This window comes from Osmia lignaria, chromosome 10 (assembly GCF_051020975.1).
Source record: "Osmia lignaria lignaria isolate PbOS001 chromosome 10, iyOsmLign1, whole genome shotgun sequence".
Taxonomy (NCBI): domain Eukaryota; kingdom Metazoa; phylum Arthropoda; class Insecta; order Hymenoptera; family Megachilidae; genus Osmia; species Osmia lignaria.
This window is the reverse complement of record NC_135041.1, coordinates 11,892,603-11,918,971: the sequence shown is the minus strand read 5'-3', so window position 1 is coordinate 11,918,971 and position 26,369 is coordinate 11,892,603. Positions and strand designations below refer to the sequence as shown.

The 26,369-nt window shown below is 45.2% G+C and overlaps 1 protein-coding gene across 7 annotated transcripts in view; it reads left to right on the top strand.

Annotated features, from left to right (window-relative positions):
• Nucleotides 1-243: 243 nt before the first annotated feature.
• The window catches only part of LOC117611916 (protein groucho), an 81,686-nt gene continuing 55,560 nt past the window's right edge, over nt 244-26,369 (top strand). For 2 of the 7 annotated variants that reach the window (XM_034340388.2, XM_034340387.2), the window contains exon 1: nt 23,903-24,000. Coding sequence is in view for 5 of the 7 variants with exons in the window: in XM_034340382.2 (XP_034196273.1) it covers nt 23,369-23,545; nt 23,903-24,000 (275 nt within the window). In the remaining 2 variants the exon portion in view is untranslated. Of the gene's footprint in view, nt 1,774-23,298; nt 23,546-23,902; nt 24,001-26,369 lie in introns of those variants that run through there. The other 5 variants (XM_034340386.2, XM_034340385.2, XM_034340382.2 and 2 more) reach the window with 5 other exon arrangements.

Sequence of the window (26,369 nt, the reverse complement as noted above, 5' to 3'; positions counted from 1 at the left end):
AGCAAATATTGTTTGCACACACTCGTTAACCGTCGTATCAGCGATAATAGCTTCGAACGAATGGAAAAAAACGAACGTAATCAACGTTGATAAATGAGCGCGTTGAGTCATCTTCCATTAATACAGAAACAGTGATCGCTAGCATTAAATTTCGCAACGTCAATATAGCGCTAAAAAAGAAAAAAAAAAAAAATCGAGCCGACGGTAAAACAATTCCCGGGGAAAATAGGAGGGAATAAAAGAAAAACATAGAGGGGGTAGAGAGTATTAATAAACGTATCGTGTTGGTCGTGTACATAATAGAATCGATGTTACGTACTGTGTATCGTTCGATTGCCGCTATGCTTAACGCGGATATAACTGTTCGTTTCAAACCAGATTAATTACGGTCAACTAAAATGGCCCTAAAGGCAAAGCCGGGTCACTCGTCGCGTCGACGGCGCGCCGAAATCATGATGGACGTATCCGAGGCTTCATCGTTGATCGATAAAGCGGATCAAGTATACGATAGGACGACAGGTGCTATGAAATAGAGAGTGGCAAAAAGGAAAAAGCGAGAAAGACGGAAGAGCGAGCGGCGTAGAGAGAAAGAGGGAGGACGGTACCGACGTTTTAACGAGCCGTGATTTTCGTGCTCGCCTTTTCGAGACCCTTACGTAACGCGACTTAATTGTGAAGGAGCTATCGCGCCGGTTAATACGAGCGTCGAGAACGAGGAGAGACATTCGAGGGGGTGCTTGGCGGGTTTAACTGTGGAGTAACGGCCTGTCGGAGTGGGGGAATGGAAAGATCGCGCGTGGAGGGGATACCATCCCCACCACTCGCCCGTCCATCAGTCGCTCCGAGGCCGTTGAGCGGAGAAGTTTGTTCTTGTTGTTCGTCTGTACGTTTGCTGTTTCGTGTACGCTTTCACGTTGCCTTTCGACGGTTCCTTTCGATCGGTATTTTAACTTTGATTCACGGACGCGTTCGCTTTCACGCGAAGGAATTTCTCCACGGATACGGTATACGAGAACGGAGGGACGCGTGCGTGCTAGTGTTGGTAAACTTAACCTCAAAGTGGCGGCGGGCCACCGTTTAGCTTGGTAAACAAGTGCAGTGTATCTTCAGTGTGATGGTGTTTCGATTTTGAGTAAGTGAAGCTACGATAAAAGGCAAAGAGATTAATCTCTTTGTTCGTTTAATGCGAAGAAAAGAAGGTTTGTCGGGAAACGGTTGACGCGGCGCGGCGCGGCGACGGCGGCCATCGATCTGTTTTACCGACCGTGTAAAGGGCACGCCACGCTCCTCGCGTCCGTACGGAATTCTTCGTGGCGTCGTCGGTGTCACGAATCTAACCTCAATGAACGATAGAAATAAGTGGTGACACGAGTTATACTTTCTATACGGTGAAAATAATTTCGACGAGAATGCGGTAGTGGCGTACGTGAAAATCCACCGATGGATCATCGTCGTGCAACGGTGGCGGGGACCTTCTCGATCGTATCGTATCGACAGAACCGCGGACAGAACCGTGGAAAGGATCGCTGCTTGTACTCGTAGCCCGCGCGGGCGTTTTGAATCGGTGTTTTTGTTTATCCTCGATCGCGTTGTTATTGTTGGTTATTTGTTAGCATCGGTGTGACGCGTGACATGAATCGTATCGCTTACGTGATTTGAGAACACACACGAGAGTGTTACGATTTTCTACCAGTTTGATACCAGAGAGGAAATATGTATCCCAGTGCCGGAATCAACGCCGCTGCTGTGGCTGCTGCTGCTGCCAGGCATCCGGTGAGTGAAATTATTCAACCATTTTTATTTTTACTTTTATTTCATTCTTTGAACTTGTATTTTATCGTTTCGTTAAACGGTATGGTAACATATGTTTATAATTGCGAATTTCTCAAATTTTTATTATTTTCGATGGCCAATTTTCGAACCGTTACGCCTTTGTTACGCGGTTTGAGCGATTTGTAGCTGGTAAGGCGATGCCGAGCGTAGCTAGAGCAAGTTGGCTCGAGTTTCACGTGTGCAAGGGTGTTGCGCGTAGCCGTGCGATTCCGATCACGTTCAGCGGCGTAGAAACCGGTGTAACGCCTTTCGATCGTCGATCGAATTACCTGGCCGTAGAATTTTTCAAACGGCCGACGATTACCGAGTAAGATCGCGCCGCGGTGTTACACCCTTGTCGAGGAAACGTGCGCGTCAAAACATTCCTCGATCGAGATGGAAACGCGAACGCGATAATAATGCCGAACCGCGGTTTCTTCGTGCCTCTAGGTTCGCTGTTAATACGGTCACGTGCGTCCCGGTGCACACATTTATCTTGCATCGCGCGTACATTCTCTTATGTGTGTGTAACACGTTGGATACACGTGCATTCTGGGAGTGCGCGCATACGTGTACGTTTCAAGATTTCGAGATAGCCGCGCCGGGGTGAAACGTTGTTGCAAACCCGTCACGAATTCGAGGTTAATCCGAGAGCCGTGTAAAAGGTATTTCGTCTCGCCAAGACGAGGCCTATTGATCCGTGAATCGAAGACGACGACGACGACGACGACGACGACGACGACGACGGGGCTAGTACCGCGAGACAAGGTCTTCTCTCATCGCGTGTCCTCTCCGACCAGCCACGGAGTTCGTGTCTGTTCTTTAATAGCCGCACGGATTAAAGCGTCTCGCTTGTTGTACATAACCGTAACGACGGTACCAGATTGCCTCTAGTCGTGCGTATTCCGTTCCGGAGAATAATTTCACGCCGCGTTTTATTCTGTTAAATCGTTGCCGGTCGATGAACAGGATACCATGAACGAAGCTAAGGGAGCACAGAGAACCGCAGGAAGGAAAGAGCGCGTCGCTTGGTTTTTCCTTTTCTTTTTCATTCAAACCGTGTCGAATGGACGTAATACGTTTATTCTAATGGGAACGTAGAGCGATAGAACGAAAGAAAGACGTTGATGAACGCGGTTAGAAACGGTAACGACGCGTGAGAACGCGGAATTAATAGGTCGCGCGAGATATTTTCACGTTTAAGACGACGCTGGAAACGTAACATTACATTATTTCCGTTGCCATTATACCTGCCCCGGGCCGATAATAACAATAATTAGAGAGGAAAGCAAAAAATCGTCCATTACTTTGTATTATAACGGTGTGTTACCGTGAGAGGTGGGGTGAGAGAGGACCCCTCTTGGATAGAATAATGAAAGCTTCATCTGGCCCATCCCTAATAACAGACGTTACACCGGATGCGGCCCGACGATATTGTAGCACGTGGTGAGCAACGGGGCGGAATATGGACGGGGCGAGAAACGCGGTGAAGAGACGGAGTAAGCGAGAAAGTAAAAAAGGAGTCGTGACTCTGTCTCTTGAAAGGCGGTGACAATGTTGTGGAAAAAGGGTGACTCCGTCGAGTGGCGTGAAGAAGCGACGGAAAGACGGCTAAAGAGAGGGATACCAGATCATTCTAACGAACTTGTGTGCGTTGTATATTGTATGTGTGTCTCGTTTTACCACGAAGAAGGTAGGTCGCGCTGGTGGCGAAACACTGGTGCGCGTCTGGTATCAGGAGAACATGAAGGTAACCTTTCTGCAAACTGTGGCATGCGTTCGCGTCGGAGCCCTGATTCGACAAATATTGATACGTTTAATCGGCACGTTTGCCCAGATGGTTCGTGTAAATGCAGTTCGTGCATGCACAGCTGAAAAAACTTTTGAAAATTTCACGACAGTCGTTCGTACACGACGACGCGAAAACAGTATTTTTCTCTTCGACCGGAGAATCTATTGGCGAATCGATGATTTTCCTCGACGAGTAAACCGCACGATAATCGACTGATTTTAAGCTTCGAAGCCGTGCAACGCTACACGGAATGGTAATGCGTTTGTTCGAAGCACGGGCCGCAGGTATGCGATGAGACAAGCGAAGCGAAGCGAATCGAATCCCGCTGTCGGCACGGAAATATGGAATCACGGTGATATCTTGAGCGTCACGTCGTCCATTATGCTGATGCGCCCAGTAAATTTCACGCATTATACTCCCATTATACGTTTCCTGGCCAAGCGGAATCGCGATCTCGTGCTGCCGCTCGCGGTAATTACACGACTGCTGCTTCTTGTTCGGCGTACGGCGGGGTAAGGTGAAAGGAAAAGAGAGAGGAGGAACCGATTGTTTTAATTTTCACGTTCCCCTGTTATTGCTTCGCGTTTTCTTTCATTCACCACTTACTCGTTTTGTTAGTCTTTTTTGTTTTTTGCCGAACAACCGCTTGGCCGTTTCGCGATATACTATATCTGTGTTGTTTGCTCGTTGATACAATTACTTGGCACGAACGAACGCGGCGACCGGAAAAAATCGTTTCGCGCTACGTATTGGAGCGTTGAAACAGCGTCTGACTGCGGCCGATAGAACATGCTCAAATTGTATTTCTCTCTATACGATTTGTTCGACACCTGGGGCGCGTATCGTTCTTCCCGCTAGCCTTTGACCCGACGCATTGTCTCTTCCATTATTCTCAGAAGCAACGCCCTCGAGACTGGTTTCTCGTATTATTGTACGCCGGAATGTACGACCGTAAAAATCTTGTCGATAAAAAGGGAACATCGTGTCGAGTGAGCGTATCGAAGTACCGTAAAAAAGAAAGACGAGAGAGAAAATAACGCGATACGGGGGTTCGTTCAACGATAAGAACTTTCAGGGAGAACGTAAAACGATTTTCTCTGTACAGGGTTGGTACTGTTAACGTTGCCGATAAGGCGACTCCATTTATCCGTACATACTCGCCTAGTTTCCTTTCCAATAAGACAGATAATTAAATGGACGAACGCTCTTTATCGTTGGCTTCCCGGTTATAATTGCCATTTGTAAGAGTTTTTAATGAGTCTCTCGGTGGGCAATCAACGATAGGGCAAAAGAAGAACACAGATGCCTGAAGTCGGAGAAGTAGCTTATTACGCTAAATGGTTTTCTTTCCGATATCAAGGCGAATTAATCGAAAGAAAGACATCCTGGGGAACTGTCGTTTCTTTCGTCGTCTACTTTCTCACTTTCGAAAAAAAGACCAGACGGGACACAGTTTAGCTGCAGGTGCCCGGGAAACGTATAATCCGAGGGTAGCTAAGCGAAAGAGGCGAACGACTGCAACTGGAAGGCCGACCCCAGTTCTTCGTCCCTACCGAAATAATCCCCTGGACTGGCGCAACAATGGCCAGAAACGAACCCCCGAGCGTGAAGCGTAATACCCGAGTCCTCGGGGTGCCGTAAATTGGTCCACCGGGAGAGCAAAGGAGGACCGTCGAGTGCTTTGGCCGTAGACCCTCGCGGTTACTTTGCCACCCCACTCCGTTCCGTCTTCCGTTTCAACAAGGAACATCCTACTCGAGAAATCCCACGGCGAGAGTACGTTTCTTCTTTCTCCATTGCTTTTCAATTATTCTGCGAACCCGCGTGTTTGTTCACCACCCTATATTGAGCGTATCGTCTCTCTTTATTCCCTGCTTCTTTTTTTTTTTTATCATAGCACTTGCTTTATAATCCGTGATTTTACGGAGAGCCTATTTCGCGAAGGGTGGATTGAACGAGCACAGAAATTTTTGCCGCTGTGTTCGATAATTCGTAAAACATGCGATTGAAAATCACGAGCTTCTCGAATGAACGGTACATAATACATGGCGAAGAGTAGGCATTTCCGATTGCCGCTCGTTCGAGATACTCGATTTTAAAATGCGCACACCGTTCGAGGGAGAAAGACGTCGGAAAACATCCGTCGTTCCTCGGGGCCAATAAATATTTCCAATCGAACGGAAATTTGTTTGCACACCGAGGGAACGCGTGGCTCTTTTCTTTGCTGGTGCGGTGTTTCGTGAGACATTCGAACCCCTCCCTGTTTGTCTTCCGGCAACGCTTTTCACCCAAATTATTTATCTTTCGACCGTGCCCTGTATGGATAGCCCGGGCTAGACACGATGCCCTCGTTCCCCTCCTTCTTGTCCCTCGTCTTTCTCAGACACTGTCCGTTTTAACCGACCTACAAGGGGTCTTCGAGTGTTCCGAACATAATCCATTGTGCCTGGGCGATTGTGTTTACGTCTGCATGCGTTTCCAAGTGGAATGGTATGGAATGGAACGGAGTGGAATGGAATGGAATGGAAGTCTGCTTCCAGCACGACCTCTCTCGCTCCTCGTTTAAATAACTCTCGAATTACCTCTACCACCGCCCTCGTCTCCTCCTTTTAACTCCTTCGAAAGGACCCCTGTTTCTCCTTTCGTACGTGGCCCGGCAATCTCGTTCCAAGCATTTATTCCTCGATCGTTTACCCGACAGTTAATCCTCCACTTCTGAAGCTGAATCGCTTCTAGTATTAACCTTACAATGAGAAGCGACCAAGGGGTGAAAGCGATTCCTTTCGAGGAGCAGTTTGAAGACTCGTTAAACGAGAATTTCGATCGAGAGGGATACGAAATTCTCTTGTTCCGTAACGGCGAAAACGGGTAATTAGTACGTCCTGATACTCTTCCGGCTAATGTGACTTGCTCTGTTCTTCGATGTTAATTATTCATAATCGTTTACGGTTACGATAATCGTATGGATAGAAGATTGCGCCTTCGAGTAATGACATTTTCGCTCGTTTCTCGTCGAATAAAAGAATAAGGTAGAAGTCGAAAGTACCGTTCGATACCTAAGGGTCGTCCACGATTTTCACGACTCGTTAGCTACGGCTTTATATAAATCGAACTACCCTCGACGAAATAAAAAAAGAGAAAAAGAGAAACGAGAAGAGTGGTTGTAGCCATGGAAAGGGGACACAAACGAACCGGTATGTGCGAGTACATAAGTATTTCGTGCACGTTCGCCTCGAATAATGCGTGCAAGCACTTGGCAAGAAGCGATGACGGATACGATGGCATAGGCGTACGCACACTCTCGTCTCGCGATCCTGTGTACGCGTGCACGTATATAACGCGATAAATATGCCTAACCGCTTTGTAAACCTGGCTGTAAGATGGAAGGAGGGAAAAAGAAAGTCCGAGGAAGCCTCTTCGAGTCCCCTCGGACCTGCTCGTGTACAGGAGAATGGCACTAATTGGCATTAGGCTTGGCAGTTTGTCGTGTTCCCTCCTGTGTTTGCCCTGTGTGTGCTCTCCCTCTTCGGCTTCTACATCGCACGCTCGCACACCGGGCATTTCGTTTCCATGACTCCTCTCTTCCGTGACTGCGGACATTTCTCTCCTCGCTTCTCCGCCCCGTAAAATTGCCCCACGGGCTAAGCCTTACAATCGGTCGTGGCATTACTTATCGCCGTTGCTGCTGGCATCACGCACACACTGCGGATGTATATTTAACGAGTATCCTCGATCAGCGGCTCCCGCGTCTCGCACTGCCCTTTTGTCCTTTAATCCTGATGCTTTGGGACTCTGTAATTTCTCACCGCGGGGGGTTATTATCCCGTTGGCCATCGACCGTACGAAAAATTCTACGAAAACGAGATTTCGCCGGTGAATCATTGTTGATTTAATTTGGTGGAAATGCTGCGGATATCGAATTAGATCATTTCAACAAATAACGATTACTTCGTGATATATTGACGTCCTCCGATAACGCTGATCGGTATTCAAAGTGGTAGCAAATTTATTACCACCGAATATGGGAATATCTCGTAAAAGATTCGAAAACACGTGTTCCTCTTTCGTTGCTTACCGTGCTACCAACTACCGGTATCAACCGTGCATAAAAGGTGTTCATTAGTTAGGTAGCTCGTTAAACTTAAAACATAAAATTAACTTAATGAAAACATTCCAAAGAAACGATGTTTGCCCCTGAATCGTTTCCCTCTTGCACGGGGACTAGAAATTGTTGTAGGAAAATTCTATAACGTTTAATAAGTGTAGCGCGGTATGCACGCGTAACGAGAAAATAGTCGTTAAACGAGCAACCTGTGTGTACGTTGGTAGTTAAAGCGTCGCGTCGCAACGTTAAATGGATTTCATTGTAGCGTCTGCATAACACACCGCGAATGGAAATCTTTTTACGCTCGACAATTCCACAGAGAACCCATGAAATGCTCGAGGGATTTTCTTCTTTCTCCGAGAGAACCGCTTTACTGTATCACGAGCCCTGTCTACGAGATGGAAGAACGGATTCGATCGTTTTTCAAGAGATCCCCAAACGACACACTCGCAAATTTTCAACGCTCTCTACCTGTCCCGTGTGCATACACGTATATATACAGAGAGATATTCTTTTCGAATACGTCCGCTTGGCCGACGGCACACTGGTTTTCCGCAAACCCGCCGCGCTATGCAAATATTTGCCGGACGTTCGTCGAGCCTGGTGCTTCTTCTCCATCTCCTTCTGCCTCCTCTTCTCCACGCCGTTCTCTTAGGCCACGTCGTCATGGATACGGTATACACACCGTATAGAAACGAACCAACGGAACGAGAAAGAAACGTTCAAATATTTGTCATCGGCTAACGCGCCTGGACACTAATCAGTTTCTTTTAGCCGTTGGACACTGACACTAGCCAGCCTGAAACTCGCTGGACAACATTCGGTTTCTCGTTGCTTCTGTCGTTAACTCGGCTCGATCATGGGATCGTTTTTATAATTTGGAACTGGGAACATTAAATAAATTCTGTTTGAATTATAATTTTGTACTGTGTATTTTAGAAATTTTCTTCTCGGGTTGAAGATCTTTGTTTGTTCTTCCATGTCAGGACACTTTAGCGATAGTGTTCCTTGTCTCGAAAGTAGCGAAATGTTCGGTTGTTTGCCATCTTCTCCTGTTTACTCCTTCTCTAAACAGCATTCTAACGCTCGATAGCTACGCGATACCAAGTGTTGCTTCGCGTTTTGATCATCTCCTGGCCATGTGTTTCTACTCACTGTCCAAAAGCGACATAAATTCACTAGACTATGTATTTCTCGGTTGTTTTTTAAATCCATCATCGCACCATTGCTTTATTAATATAACAGTGTTATAAGACTTAAGAGTCCAGACGTTGTATATTCACGCTTTTTCCTGAAAGTATATATACGTTTTAATATGAGGTGAAGAAAATTCCTCGTTTGTAAGCATAATGGAGGATCATCTTTCTTAGACTTGTAAACACTGTACGGAGAAGGACCCGTTTATATTTTCCCAGAAAACCGACACTAGTGTCTCACTCAAAGATCGAGATCTGCTGGTGCTTCTCTCGTAATTTATGGTACCACTTTAAAACTCTTGGGAGCTGGCTTTTACGATGTTCCTACTGACATAATGTTGTTCTGCTATTTCTCCCATTAAGAGGGTTCTTTTTTCCTGTTTCTAAACAGTGTCTTTTGGAGAGTGTTGGAAACAAGCCATAAGAAACCTTTCTAAGAGAATATAATTTGTATTCAGAATCTTTTTGAATTGCAAAAATCAGGGTTGTGGAAAATCCAAGGATTTTATATACCCATTGTTCGATAATATTTTCCCAAATGATCGTGTGCTGTTTCAAGGCAATAGAGAGCAAACGGTTAATGGTTAGTTTACGACCTCTTGTCTGTTTCTTACAACATTAAAGTGTCGTAGAGGAATAAGGATGGGAAAAGGGGTCGCGACCGAACGACGCCAGTGCCATTGCCCTCGGCCAATCATCTTACCGCTCATAATAATAGGAAAATTGGCACGAAAACGTCGCAGGAGAATGGTTCACCGTTAATAGAAAGACAGACGGTAAAAACACGCTTATCCTTGTGTGGCGTGTTTTTAGAATATTATCATGAATTGTGTAAAAGCAATCAAATATATTGCCCCTTTTCCTCATCGCTCGTCCTTTACCGTCCTTTTTATTTTCATTATATACTTTCAACTTCGTTCCTTTCGCCTTTTTTAGCCGTCATTTGAATACCGATTAAGCTTTCGCCGTTTTCCACCAACTTAATTGAATTGCATTCGTGTTAATTCTTCGTTATATCGACCCGGTGGAAATAAATTGTCGCGTTCTAATTCCGTGGGTCGGTTTAAAAAAAAAAGAGACTCGCAATAGCATTTTAAAAGAAAATACATATGGGTAATTAACAAGTCGAATACTAACGAGGTCATCGATCACTTTAATCAACTAAATGGTAATATTTTTAAAATTCACAACATTGTTAATGATATGGTAATAATATACTTTTATTTTTAGATACATATGCATATTGGATCTATTGTATTGAAATAAGGTGCATCAGCATGTTACAACGATTTTACTATTATAATAGAGTTCTAATATGCTATTTTGTCGTGTATGCATATCTACAGAAAAAATAAGTTTCTCAACTTTAAAGTTAGTTCAATTGTAGATCAGAAAATGTTTAGGTACTCCAAATTCGGAAATGTTCGGTCGGGTTAGTCATTCCTAAAGCACACGTTGCTATCGGATTATCAAATTCCTGTTTACGGTCGTCGTGTCAAGTCACACGTGAAACCCATGGGCCAGGCTAATCCAGTCTTCGCTACCACTCATCAAGTATTCCAACGACAATCGTTGGCAGCCCTAACCGGTAAACGACCCTCGTGTACGAGGGACGTCTTCCCCCTTTTAACAACATACGACTCTCTCTCCCTTTGCCGCTATTATTTTCCACGAGGTCGTCCGTGACCACCTCGGGGGTCCCTCTTCGTGATCGGTCGTAATTTTTGGAAGTGAGCCGCGACCCTCCTCTCGAGGGCTTTCGGGCGTTAAGCCGAATTAACATAAGAGCGTGTGTGCAAACAGAGTGGTTCGGAGACAGCGTGTCCGAGCGAGACGAAATGAGAGAAGGAAGGGTAGGGAAGGGAAGGGGTTCGAATGAGCGGACAGAGAACGGAGAAAGCTGGGATGAGACTGAATGGATGGAAAGAGAAGCAGAGGGAGCACGGTGGGAACACGTGTCCCACACGGAGATAGTTAATTACTCGTTTGTGCATGCTGGCTCGTTCGCTACCAGCAGGCAGGCCAACCGAGATGGAAAATCGGTGAACGTCACCGAGGAAGCAGGACGGATCGTCCGTCGCGAGAATGGGATCAGTCGAGCGGAGAAACGAAAGAGCGAGACAGAGAAGACAGCAGATCGAAATGAGAGGAAAGGTCGCTCGTAGAAAGAGACGTCGAACCTTGTACCATGGGTGCGAAAGGGAGACGTGACATTCCTGTTTCATCGGACCGTTGAGACCCACGTTCGCCACGTAGCTTGGGAGAAAGAAGGTGGCAGCGATGGAACAGGGTATACGAGTAGGAGGCGAAAAACGAGGATGAGGTTAATGATATACATGGCGGCTACCGTATACTACCGGCTCGATCCCATCTATGGCTACCTTTTCTTCTTCTTCTCCTCCAACTCTTGTTTCTTCGTCGTTCCACCTCGTTCGAATACTTCTCTCGCTCGCTCTTCCATTTCCTTTCACCGATTCACGCTTCTTTCGTTCTCTACGATTTAACAATGTACCTGTTCGTTCGTTCCACGCTCGTCTACGTATACGGCTACGAGATACGTGCTCGTACGTGTTAACACGATTCCGATAATGTACCGAGTTCAATCTCGTCTTCGGTCTATCGGTGTTTGACTAATCCGAAGAGCAACACTAAAGGATTATCTCCATAAAAGGAGAACTCCTTAAAATCTCTCCGTCTGATTACGAATCTCTGTGCTTTCGTGCAGTATCTAATAAATTGCAAACATATACCGTCTCGAATTTCCACGAGGAGTAACGAAATTATTATGTACGGCAAACAACAATTACCGTTAGCGATTCAGTCCTCGTCTCGATACAGTGATGGTGTTAGTGATAGTCACGCTGAAAGATTGCACGCGCTCGCGATTAATGACGGTACACTCGCTTGTACACGCTCCGTGTATACGCACACCTGTGCCAGCTCGAGCTTTGTGCGTGCAACGCACGGTGCACGGCGAACCGAGTGATTCCTGACGCGTACGTAGCCCGCGGAGAGGAAGATTGTGCAAGCGTGCACACAATGCCATTCCACCAGCCAGTTTCGTAGTTGCTCGAGCGAATATTGGTATTCGCTACCAACGTTACAAGACTACGCACGCTTCGCTAACTTTCCGAAGAGCGGAACATGCTCGCCAAAGGGGAATCATAGTCCACAGGAAGAAGTACACGAAGTGTATACGTTGAAGACCGCGGCGGAAACGCGAATGTATGCATCGGAAAAGTCGAATGTGTTAACAGATAAATTGAATATTCATCGATACGAATGTAGAATCGCATTTAAAGATCACCTTGAGAACGAAATCTGACATTCTTTCGAATATCTAGACGTCCATTCATTGAATGATGTTCTTCCTCAATGGAGAAGAGTGCGGCTCATAAAAGGGTAAAAAATACTATACCTTTTTTTCCACTGGGTAACATGATTTTTTCTGCTTGGCGTGATCGATAGTTTACCAAGAATCCACGAAACCGGTGTTTTCGTGTAATCCGAAACCGAGATATTCCGTGGCGTGAAAAGAATAGATCAGGTTACGCTTTTTTTCTCTCTCTTTCTGAATGAGTTCTCTTTCAGTCTCGGTGTAGAAAAAAAAAACATTGAAAGGAAATATGATCGACCATACGGTTGTCCTCTTTTTTTCTTCGTTCTTATCGAAGCTAAAGTCTTCGTTTCCTTGTCCGCACCGCGCTAACAAGATGTATCTCATTTCTTGTTTTTTTTTTCTATCCTCTTTTTTTTGAACACTTGGGTTCGGGGTCGGGGAGGCCACGATGTCAACTGGAGAGATAATAAGAAAAAGTAGTCGGGTCGGGCAGAGCTGGTCGCGTAGCTACATTAGCTGCAGCTTGTTCGCAGATAAAGGGCAGCTACGCTCTTAAAAAGCCTCGGACGAGCGTTGTCGGGAGATAGCTTCGATAATGGCTCGACATCCAGGAGACACGAAAGACTTTTCTCCCCTATCTTCCTTGTCACGCTTGCACGTTTATCTGGTCCCGTTCGAGCCGTACCAATCATAGCCCCGAGAAACAGGTTAACGATCAGCTTGGACATAGAAAAACAATTAAAACTGATTCGCCTTGCTTTCAACTAAAACGAATACAGCTTACGTAATTGGGATTTATTCCAGGATCCTTTTTGTCCTTTTGTTTTCTTGTTACGGATGCCGTGTTTGGTATTTTTCTTGGAACGAGCATAATGCGAACCGTTTTATGAATACGCGACATACTTGGCGCTTTTATGGACTGAATTCTTTTCACTGAAATTCCTCGTCGATGTTTAATCCTTTCGATGCGAAAAACGTGTATGTACGTTTTATAAAAGTAGGTTGTTATTTATGAAGGACGTATATGAACAGCTTAGAATCCACTGTTAATGTTAAAATTATTCGGGTTAACTTGATAGCGTTATTTATTATTCTTAATCACTAGATGGCAGAAGCTTATGCATTTTTTATAGTGTATCAGATTAATTTAGATACAAGTCGATTCAGTCGTACTGAACGCTTCAACGATTCTCTGAAAAGAGTCCCGTAATTTCTGCTTTCTTCTCGACAAATTGTGACTTGTGATTCGCATATATTCTGCATTTATGGCTAGAGATACAGATCGTTGAACACACACATACGTGCTCCCGATTAGAATCGCAATTTAGATGCTCTCCAATGATTTCGCCGCGTGCTCGAATTTCATTGCCCGCACGCACCCTCGTAGGGGAAGAAACGGGGCTGAGTCCACCCTATAATGTCAGATAACGAGATTATCGTAAAGCAAGGAAGGAAGTGGCGACGAGAATGGTGGTGTGTGGCCATCCCACTCGAGAAATTTCATTTCGACTTGACCGTCAGTTCTTCCCGCCCTTCTTCGAGGGGAAAAAGAGAAGAGAAAAAGATGGTATCTCGCTCCCCGGAGATCAAGAAGGGTGACATTGTTCGTAAGTGTCGGGGATTGAACGACGACCCCAGGCCTTTCCAAAGTGCCCCCGGTCGTTCGGTTTGCCAGTAATTGTAACATATTCACCCCTGACGCAGTCAACCCTTATGCAAAGTTACTTCGAAACATTGTGTCGGTTCTTAAAGATCGTCGAGATGAAACGAGCGAATTGCGTTTCGTAACTGTGGGAAGAAATCACGAAGGGAGATAAAAATTGCAGGTATACGCGAATTTCAGATAAATAAGCTTGAATGGGTACCGAACCTTCCAGTTATTATGACTCTTAATAATTTGGTTTTCTAAGGGAACATTCGAACCGGTTGAAGAGAATGAAATAACATTGCTGTTAAAAGGGAGATTGATTGACGTGTGCCCTTAACTGAAAGCAATCACTGAAAGGATTTGACTTCACAGAGGCATAAACTGTGCACATAAACACGTCCGCGGGTCTGTATAGGTATACACAGTGTAACACTGGGGTGGTTTTGGCCGCTCGTAAAAGGGCGGCAATGGAGGGACAAAAATGGGGTTTATGACTGTAACAGATTAGGTGACCGAACTAGCAGGGTGGTTCTTGCTGTGCTTTCTATTATCGTAGAGCTTTTGTACCGTCGTGCTCTTGTCGAAACGACCTTTCTCTCTCGCTCCATGTCGATGTTTCTCTCTTTTTCTCTCCCCTATTTGGAGCAAGAAAAGGTATGAAGCGGACAGTGAAAGAGAGGGGTCGTTTCAGGGGTTGGGTGGCACCAGGCTACGACAGTTGGCCGATATTTGAGCTTCCTTTGTGTCGCTAAAGTACCGCGCCCCATTGGCGTAGCTCGACGGAGTTTTCTCCTGGTGCTTTTATCTCCTGCTGCTTTTTCGCGGCAACTCTCAACGGGAACAAGAGAACGACTAAGGGTGGGATGATGATGGTGGAGGTGGGATGAGGGTGGCTGGAAAAGATAGGCGTCAGAGGTGGGGAAAGACAGAGGAGATTCGGCCAGTAATTACCTGGTCCACTCGGAGTAGACGAACCGTTGCTTTCGGTCCTTTGTTCGCTTTCCCTGGCTTCTGTTCATTTAATCTTCGTTCCGCTTCCACGTGTTTTTTTTTCAAGCTCTTCTTTCCGTGCTCTCGTTGTTATCTTTTGCTTACCCGGTCACAACCAGGGACCGTCCGCTTTTTCCCCCTTTTCTCTCCTGCACGCTTTTGTTGTCCAACAACGTTACTACTTTTTACTAATCTTGTTCATTCTTTATCGCGCGGATTATGAGGGTTTTCATTATCGAAGAGCGTGTCGAGATTGCGTTTAGCCGCAATTATATAAAGAGTTTTAATTCTTATCTCGCTGGATGTAAATAAGATTATTAAGTAAGGAATAACTTTGAACGCGAAAAAGCACGAAAGATCAACGGGAAGAACGCTCGAATAATTCCGACCGAATCGTTTTGTGTACCGTTCACGGAACAATCAACGAGAAAATAGAGAAGGACCGTGGTGCTTATGGTTTCGAGGCAATCGAGCTTCACGGACACGCAACGCCGCCGTGCGTCACGGAAACGTTCCCGACCGGTTGTAATTTGTGTTTAACTTTAATTAGCCACGGAGCAAGGGGGGAAAAAAGGGCCCGTCGGTGTCGGGCTTACAAGCAGCCAGTCTCCACGGTGCATTTACTCGGCCTGCACCGAGTGCATAAACGTCAGCGGTGCTGTGTTATTATGTTAAGCCGGCCGCGCACACCGGTCCCTGCGAAGCGGGCACAGCTGGTCGTCGTCGTCGTCGCTGTCATCGGGCGTCGCGGTGCGCGCACGTGAAAACGCGATGCAAAGCATGCGTGTAAACACATATGCATCGGCTGGCGTGTAGTCGGGCGTGTGCGAGCGCCAGCATAATAGATAAAGGGCGGCTGAGAGAAAGCACGTTTCAAAGGATCGGAGAAAGAGGGACAGTAACGTTGGGCACGAGGACGCGAGAGGGAAAGAGAAGAGAAACGGGTGGGACGAGAACACAGAGGTAGCACTTATCCACGTATCCAGCTCTCTGCAGTGTGACGTTATTTCACGAGAGCACCGATCGTATCGCCTTAATTGCTCGGCGGGTTAAACTGCCGCGGCCGCCTCTTATCGACGGATCTGCACGAGTGCTCGCTGGAACGAGCGAGACAGTCAAACGGAAAATGTGAATGGTAGAGTGAGAAAGGTAGAGGGTCCGTGTCCGTGTCCGTTGTTACTCGCTGCGCGTGTGTCTGCCGCTGAGTGTGTCAGGTGTTTTCAGCTCGATTCACATCGCTTCGAACGGTGAGCCAGCCCTGCCACCGGGAATAAAAGAAATTTACCGTATGAATATGTCCAGGCATACGAGCCAATATACAGGGTGGTTCAATTTAACCTTTCCGCACTTTCTAATCAAAGCTTACAAATGCGTTTTTAAAATGTTGCAAAAGTTACGTATCACCAGGAATTCCATTTGAATTCATCGGTGACACGCTACATTTACGAAGCTCTAATTCTATTGCACGAATGGCATGTTTTAATGAAAAATACATCAGGAAGATAATTGAGCGTTCGTTCCGTATGGAATTCACGTGTCATTCAGTGCCGCATAATTAAAAAAAATGAAGTGTACTCACGAAACCGTTTGCACAACGCATGAAATATTTCCTGACGGAAGTAATAGAGGCTCGTAAACGAGACAGTAAAAGCGGAAGCGGCGAGTTCGCGCCAAGCCGCGTCGCGGCGTGGTATCGTTGTCGGATCGATGCGCGAATAAAATCTCTCAATTATCGCAAAACGGGTGTAGAACGGATCGCGTACGGTTCGCCGGGTTGGCAAGCTTGCATACCAAAGAATTACGAGCGCGAGAATCGTTCTCGTTCCGCGATAGACACGGTTCGCGCGATCATCGCGGCATGCATTATTTATGTCATTCCGTGTTCCGCTCACAATGTAGGTCTACGAATCAAAATGCATTGCTTATGCAAATGCCGGTCGCGCACCGTAGTCCCCGGTTGAATTCACAGTCTGCTTCAGGGAATAATCATAATGATCAATAAGATACACCGTTCTCGACGAGGCGTGTATTATTTCCTCGTCCCTCCTTTTGTCGTTCACTCGCGTTGCTCTTCCTCTCTCCTTACTTCATGCAAATCTTGGGGCACATTGTCTGGCGATATTAAGGGAACTGTTATCGCGTTGCATAATTTCCGTGTTCATTCGTGCTGCTCGTCGGGTTTGCCGAGCCAAACGGTGATAATCCGTTTGTGTTCGAGCGTCGAAGCAGAAGCGTCGTGTCTCATCGCTCGAGAAACTACTTTCGCGGATACAGAAACCGCGGATCGTTGAATCAACACCCCGACAATTGAACCGTATTTTCTTTGCTAAGACGTCGCGTGATTTTGATCTCGGTTTCTTGCTTCGATGCACAGCTCGAGATATATCACCGTGATCGTCGAACCGAAGGATCGTTTGAGGGGAAATCGGAGCGACTGGAATTAACGCGATCAACCGATTACCATGAAACTGAAACGTATGATTAAGTGGTAATTTATGATGAGATATCTCGATCAACCGGCTGTATCCAGACCCGGGACTGGTTGCTTATATTACGAGTTGTGAAGAAGAAATTTCAAAAGTATTTTCGTGTTTACGAAGTTGTTACTCGTACGCGTACATAATTTATTCGTTATAATAATTAGGTAGTTATACATACGAGTGGTTTATTACGGCAGATTCTCCGTGTTTCTAGAACGATACGATACACTTTTCATACGTGTCAATTTTCGCGGAAAAACATCGTGCAAGATGATTACATATCGTTACGGTCGGTATAGGTATATAATGAATACTCGTAAAAGAATACCTGATGCGACGTTACAATCATTTTTGCTGTGTTTAATTTAATTTGATCGACGAACGCTTCGAACGATATTCTACGCGTAAAAATCACCGATACAGGGGTAATTGAATTTTCCAATTCGTTTAAATTTTCTCTGCTCTTTTATTATACTCGAACCGTAGCAACTAGAATATCGAAGAAGCCGTCAAATCGAATACCGATTAATCAGTGTTCCGCCTTTCCTTTTGAAGTTAAATTATCATTTGCGAGCTATTTTATGGAATCAAATAACGCAGTTCGTTTTTCAATTTAAATTAATTTGTACACTATGAATTGCGTAAGTAAAGGTTGAATAATTTAGAGGTGAGTACGTATTAGGTGAACACGAGGAATATTTGAAACGTGTGTTTCATCCCTGAAATGCACGTACGAGCCTCAAAGACCTTGACCAGTGGGCGGGCTTTCGAACTACGGGGTTGTAAGTTGGTCCGGTTATAGGGCGAATGCGGTCGGCTCTGGTCGTAGGGTGGTTTCGGAATCCGCGCCACGTGTTGGCGGTTTTGTGGTACGAGGAAAACCGCCAGGCCCTCGAAGCTCTTCTCTGTCATTCTCCATTTACCCCAGCCTTCCATACCGTCTTCACAGCTTTAACTTTGATTTTCTCAAAAACTTTCAAACCCCCAACATCCGTTGAATTTTATTAATCCTTGTATTTCCACGCGAAATTCGAAAGAAACTGCTCCGAATTATCGACTCCCCTTCGAAGCTCCTCGTTAGAAATCTATCATTCGATATAAATATGCATGATATCGAGGGTTTCAAGGGATTCGAGCGATCCTTTCGATCCTGTTCGCGCGGACAACGTACCTAATTGCGAGAGCTTTTAACTTTTTGTTTAATTATTACGCGGCAATTATGGTAATTAAATTGTCGGTACTAGCTGGTGCTTTCTCCGCTGTACGGTCCGTTTAGCCCTGTTAATATGTATAAAGCTCGCTCGGCCGGCTCGGTGGCTGGAGAGCGGCTTATCCAGAATCGATTCGCGAAATGATTAATGTATCTTTAGCGGTTTGACGCGCGTGTTTCGCTTTCACGGAAGAGACGGTGTGGTATCGGGGGACACCGCACACAGATAGAGAGAGAGAGAGAAGGAGAGAGAACCCCTTAACTCGGCCGATAATGCATGCTGATAATCGAGTCTTTAGTGGACGGAGCAAGATCGATGGAACTAACGTAATTAGGCGCGCTGATATTCGCCACTTAAGCGTACTTGAGTGGCTGCAAACGCAACTGATTGGTTCTGTTGCCACTATCCGACGTAATGCGAACCACGACACGCTCGTCGGCCTTCTCTCTGATGCACAGATAATGCACTTTGTGCAGCGTCGAGTTATTAAAGTTGTTAACAAATATTACCCTAGAACGATGAAACGACACGACTCCTTTCTTCTCTTCTCTTTTCTTCGCATTCGTTCCGTTGGATGCGTTTCGACGACGTCGCTCTTGCCGGGAAATTCTCAGACAGGGTTGCTCCTTTTTTCGAGAATAAACGGAAGCATCTCGGGACGGGTAAGAATAAACGAGACGTTTTGTACGGTTCGATAGGTCTTGTTCGATGAACGCGAAAGAAATCGCGTTGTATCGACTCGTGCTACGTTTCGTTCTTCTTTTCGATGCTTCTTTTTACGACGGCACCGGTAAAGCGTCACGGGGATAATGAAATCGACGAAACGAAAAATACGAGCGAGTTTTTCTTTGTCGAATCTCAGTGATATTTCAACCGTACCTCGTGTCCCGATATTAATTCTTCGCCGTCGTCGAGCGCGCGTTTCTTCGGCGGAATTTTTTCTTTTTAATTTCTTTTTTGCGAACAACGATCGCGCGACGCTTTGGCTGTGTCGGTGTTGGTGGCACGATTTAACGAAAGTCAACGAAAATCTCGCAATATTGGAAAAACAATTTCTCGAAAGTTGCCCTGCGTCCAGCCACCGCTGTTTCAATCGACCGCGTCACGATATTAATTCTTTTTCGGTGGTCGCACCCGTTAGTCGCCGATTTCACGGCAGTTTTCGGGCCGCGCGTTGGTCGAATACTGATCGCGTTATTGCGATTGCTCTCGATCGACGAAAAAATAAAAACGTAGGTGGATAGAGAGAGGTAAAAGAGAAGGACAGGCTCTTTGTGACGTGAAAAGGGGTTGAATTTTGCGAGGGGTGAGTCGAGATATCGGATAATTAAATCGGCCGCAGGACGTAAAGGACACTGATTGACGGCTGCCGGCTGTGCTCTCTCATCATTATTCGTCGAAACGACATAATTCGCGTTTCGCTTTTCAACGGAAGTTAATCACATTCCCCGCTACCTTTCTGTACCCCCCTCGCGTCGAAACCAACCCCTGTCGCCTCCCTCCTTGTTCCCGTTTTATTCGATGTAACGCGATGAATATTTTAAACCGCAACGAAAAATGGATTTTCCCTCTCGGCGTATACAAGCGATTTTTCGTCCGAAAAATCAGTCGAATGAGTACGCGAGAACGTGCTCGATCGCTTTATTATTGATACGGCCACCGTGGCTGGCAAACAGTGCACCGGGAATATTTTTACGCGGTGTTTTAGCTTGATTTCATAGGGACAACACGTATTTATTACGCCTTTATTTGATTCGCGTGTCGATCAGCACGAGAACGATATCGACCGCCGTCAGGAAAATTTGAATTTAATTTTTCGTTACCTCGGATCGGCCTGTCTGTTTTCAGACTTGATTTTCAGTCGCATTTCAAAACGCGAACAACTATGAACGTTTGTTTTTCGAGATGGTACATGGGCGGTGTGAACAGAAACGAAAGGTAACACGTTTTATTTCATTTTCATTCGAAACGAATGTTTATGTTCGTTGTATATCAACGTTGATCATCGATGAATATTGTGGAAATTTTCACTCGACCCCTGGAACAATCAGATTCCAGGCTTTTACAGAAAATGTTTCCGTAGAAAATATACAGTGGTATTTTAAGACAACGAATATATGTGGATGGTTACAATCTCGATGCTATGGTTGCGTGCATAAAATAACAATTATAACGTGGGAATGGTGTGTTTATGTGTGTACCGTATGGCGGTGAAATAATAAAGAACACGGAATTCCAACAACGAGGGAAACGCGACTTACAGATCAAATGCATGGAACGTATTTCATGGAAAGGGATATTAACGGAACTGAAAGCGAACGAGCAGTAAAACAAACAGAAAAATGTTTATTGCGTTATTATAAGCTTTGAGAATATAGGTACATATTTTTATCTCCCAGATGCAATAGAATGATTTGCATTGTCAAACATGAAATCTAAATTAAACGTTTCCATCGAATTAGAAAACAAGAAATCCTTGTTCGAATGAATGCTATCAAGAATCGTAAAATTATTTTGCAATTTATCAGAATTAATTTATCCCTCTGACTAAATAAATATCGCGGTGAACTCAGCATGTCGAAATAAAATCCTTTCCCAGAAAATCCGTGCAACAAGTTTTGAAATCGAGTCGATTTCGCAACGATTCAATCGTAACGTTTACGAGTCTAATGACAGAGATCGTTTCCCGTACGTACGTAATCGCAAGTCGATCTCTCGCGATCGAGCTTGGCGCCGCGGGTATTACCGCGATTCTCGCTGATAGAAGCTCGTGCCCGTTAAGTATATAGCGTTGTCCGGCGAGATAGTACGGATGCTCCGCGGCGAAAGCCAATAAATTAATTGGATTGACCGCGACTGGCTTTGCGCGAACAAATGGGATCAACGATTCTGCCGATCAGCAACGCGTGCCTCCGTCGATTCTTGCTGAGCCCCCGAGCGGTCAGCCTTTAAGGCCGCCCGTTAACCGGATGCAGTCTGTGTCGATGCTCGTTTACACGTGTCCGATGTCGTTTAAAAACACGCGCACTTTGACAGACTAGAGCCGTTTTTCTACGTAACACGCTTTGGGGTGAACAGTTACGTTTATTACGCTTCTCCCGCGACAAGCGACAAATGAGATATGCGGTGTCGCCTTTGACGGCTTCGCGACGACTAGCGCATTATCTAGCAAATATCTCGCGCTAACCTGATAAGCGCGTTATCGATTCTAGTTAAGTTGTAGACTAGGTTCCGTTTCGTAAGCGCTAGAACGTCGCCTTTTACCAAATTCCTACGTAACGTTCCTCATTACTTTCTGTACACACATACGGTTCCTACGCGAATCATATTTGCCCTCGTCATTGACATTATTAACTCTGATCTTACGTCACGTTTAATTCTCTGCTTACTTTGAGTTTCACGCGCAATAGAGTCGTTGTTACAATTACGAGGGCACAGCATTCGTATAAATCTACGATGGAAACCTTAATTTTCCATCGAGTTTATCGAACACGCGTAGTATATCTTTCGAACAACTTTCACCTTGGTAGGGTTTTTATTAAAAGCAACGCGAGATACGCGGCCTTTAAGCTCGGGCGGAATAACGCGTGTAAATGGTTCTCGTTCGGGCGGTCGTGCGACGAAGAACGGTGAAAGAGAGCAATCCTGGGTGAATCGGTGGGACGAAAAGGAGAAGAGAACTATTTCAGCTTTTACGAGACCGTCGTGGCGTATCCGTTTTGCGGGGTACGACGTGCAAAACGATCGATAACACGCTCGTAACGTTATTACCGACAGGTATACGGAGGTGGGTAGCAGCGGTACTACCGGTAATAATGTGGCTTTTACGGTCGTGGGTGCTGGTACAGCTGCCGCCAAAGTCGGTAAGCGTGGGTTTCCATCGGCCTCTCAAATGCCGGAGCAGCAACCGAATTTGCTCCGCTATTTCCGTCTTTCCCCAACACCCTCGTGCCCGTTGTTTCGCCGGGAAATAAAAGCGACAACCGAACGACGCCAGGGATACGTGTCAGGTCTCTTTATTGATCGGTAGAACGATTTCGTAAGATAGCCGATATATCACTGACTACGGGATAAAATCCACCCGCTGTTACTGACACAACCGAAGGACATCCGTGTCTCTTTCGTTGTCGAAAATGCAACCAGTTCATGGTAGGACAAAAATTAAAAAAAAAAAAAACAAGTAGGTAAAGATCTCAGGTTTCAGTCCCTTCCCAGTTGGTTTAGAAACACCGCGATAATTAATAGTACAAGCCAGTTAACGCTTTGACGTCGATATAATTAACGTTAATTACTCGTCGATTATACGCGCAGTAATGGAATCGATTATCCTTCGAAACGGTAGTCGGTGGTTGGTTACATCTTTACACTGTGCGAGGCAATATCCGTAACGCAGCGGAACGCTAGGAAACAATGTTTCTCGCGGTACCAGACTCGATTTCCATCTAAAGTGTTTCCTGGATCCTTTTTTTTTTTTCTTTGAGCCGCACTTTTACGGGCTGAGCTCTTGCTGTTGCAAGAGCGAAGGGGAAAGAGAAGGGAGCAGAGAGAGAGAGAAGCAGAGATTTAAACTGGATACGTAATCAGCGAACGGAAGCCAAAGCAGCGGCACGATATCCGCCGCTTATGCCGCTTGCGTTCGTGTGCACGCCTCGAGGTGGCTGCTTACGTGGGCCGTGACAAGTACATCCGGCACATCGAAGGATTACCATTCGTTCCGTACGCAATCACGACGTCCGATTACGCTTCGAACACGTTCGATTTATTCTCCAAACGATCCCGTATATTGGAAATTCGATGAAAGTTATCGCGCGTTTTTCACGAACCAGTAAGTTGGTTGTTGATTCGCTCGGGAGATCATTTCGGATTTCATTTTGTCCGGAGGGAAGTCTGGTAATACTAAAACAAAATATTTCCATGGTTCTACCTCGAAGTAGCATGGATACAAACAAGATCAGGCAGAGTCATTCGGAGGTAACCTTTCAGTCGCTTAACGTCGATGCTTCGAGGGCTTCTCTTAGAAGCTCTGACGATGCACTTTGGTGACACGAGAAGATACAGCAGCGTTGCTCGTCGATAAATTGTGTCGATGATTTGGGAAATTATTTTCAAGAATGTTCTGAAATTTATACTAAAAATAGCGAACAAAATAAACAACAGGATATTTATCACTCTGACGTCGAAAGACAGAGGATATCGCGTGTGAAAATTCGGTTGTTCATTCTTGAAAAAGGTTTCTGTAAAATCCAACGTCCCGTAGCATGTTTCGACGAACAAAAAACCGTTTGATCGCCGGATGAACTGACCGTATCGTTTTATTTCGTGTTTCAGGGTCCACCGCAGCCTGGCCAGCAATATAAATTCTCGATCGGCGAGTTGTGCGATCGTATCAAGGAGGACTTCAACTTTCTTCAGACACAGTATCACAGGTAGACCTCTATGTTTAATATCAATAAATTATGCCCTCCCCGAAACCCCTCGCCTCTTGAAATGAATTCTTGTTTTTGATGAAAAAAAAAAAAAGAAAGAAAAAGAAATTGAATATTCTCGAGGTCGATTCGTGTCGAGGTGGTAAAAATGTCGTTGTCTTATTTAAAATGTACACGCGACCTGTTTGCGAACAGAACAAGATACTGTTTGTTCTCGGTCCTTATCTTGAAACAGATTCAACTTCTTTCAAAATGGTTTTCAATCACTAAAAGATACATGATACTGCTCGTAATTATTTGAAGAACTGTACCGGTGTTGGGAAATCGATATTGTACTTATCGACGATCAAACAAATATTATTTTCCTTCGTAACAATTGCTTGTTGAACGAAATTTATTTCATACCGACGACTTGAATGATTTTGCAATGTTAACAGATGAATTCATATAAGGTTAATTATAAAACGAGATAAAATATGAATTGATTACTTAAATTAGATCCGAGTCAGAGTCAGTTGCTTATAATTGTTATAACGAATTGTTACGAAGGAATTATTTATCTCTCGCAACAGTAATTCATTGACTAGAGTCGACTCTCTGTTTGGGAGTACGTCGGATCTTATCTAGGAAGTGTTTGCGCAAACGTCGTGTCGGCGCGTAGGCGAAGCGGGACAGACAAACGGACAGATGTAGGCAGAGAATTGTTTGTCCGAGCGGAAGCTATGCACACCGAAGTATGCACATAGCCTGAAGGATGAGGGGGCCCTCTCGGTTTCGATTCTGTGCACGCGTGTTACACGTTTACGAGCCATTCAACTCCTTTTACCACTTGGAAACATTCTATTCTTATCGTATCGTATCATTTGTCATTTCGTTAGAATATTTTTCTTCCTTCCCTTCGATCTCTCTAAAGTACAACAAAGGAAACAGAGAATTCTCGATGGAATAATCAAATACAATGGAGGAAATGGTTTCTCGAGAAAGGAAAACTTTCCTTCTCGTTATAAGAAAGTTACACAGCGAAGAATCGATAATTTCAACGAGCCTCGACCACTCGGCGGTTACCTGGTTCCCGTTCAAGTTTAGTTTGATCGCGGTCCCGTGTGACCAGCCGTCCATTCGAAATAAATAACATCGTAAAAACGTAACAAGCATGAGAATATAGAAGGTAATCGTGTACGATACGATCTCGCACGCAAGCAGCAGCGAAAAGTTAAGTTAAGCCGATAAAAGGGAACTTTCTTCGGGCGGTACCGTCGGTTTTCACCTGTACACATCGCTCGACGATCTTTATCACCGGCTTGACACGTTAATTTATGCCCCGTACCTTTAAACGTGTTAATTCGCGACGTCACGTGCCGCACGATTTCCAGCGACGACGGAAACTTAAATTGCTGTTTCGTGTCACAAGCGACACGGACCCGGAGGGTAGAGATACAGACCGAGAGTAAAGTCCCCGGGGTTGTGTGCATACATGCATAAATATAAGCGTAGACGTACGTGAACGGATTACGACATTTCCACGCATTCGCTCGCGTTTTCCGTGCAGGACATACGGAAAGTAGCCAATTTCCCACTCGGTGCACATCAACTCTTCCATAGAGTGCTCCATTTTTCCTTGACCGCGCACCTCGACGTTCTCTAGCGAATCGACAAAGTTAAACCTTAGTACACACTCGGATACAACATTTCAGATCTTTTCGTGGTATATTTTGTAATTTCAAATCGAATCGCTTCAATTTCAAGCGATTGAAACTCAATGAATAGGGTGTAATCTTACTGCTTTTATCTTATAATTATTTCAAATGAAACGCATAAAAAAACACGTTATTACAAGTAGAGGTTCCAAGTCGAGACAAGTACAACTAGAAACATAGTGTTAACAATATCGCGTAGAAAGGAGGGAAAAAACGCTTCAAGGCTCGACAACTCGATCCGATTAGATAATGAACCACTCTAAATTGAATTTCCAATCAGCAAAGAGATCAATATAACAAGAAGCTTTCGAATCGAGTGATACAGCGATGTTTTTAACAGCGCATTCTTTTCATCGGCTTCGATTAAGGCGCGAGTAAAAACACTGTTTCAAGAAACTATTACGCGGAACAGGCGCGATCGCGTGGAATAAATTCATTTTATGTCTGCATTATACGATCGATGATGTGGAAAGGCGGGTTCAGGCGAGTTAGTTATATTATCAAACCGGTGGCACGCTCGTGAATAAATGCTTTCGCTAGCTCGATTCCCGAGGGAAAGATCGAGCACGATGGCAGGAGGGAGCGATAAATTTGCTGTTTACAAATTGACAGAGCTTCGAACCGCGAAGAATTTTCGCGGCTACGCAACGCGTGTGGAACAGGTGCTGGTTT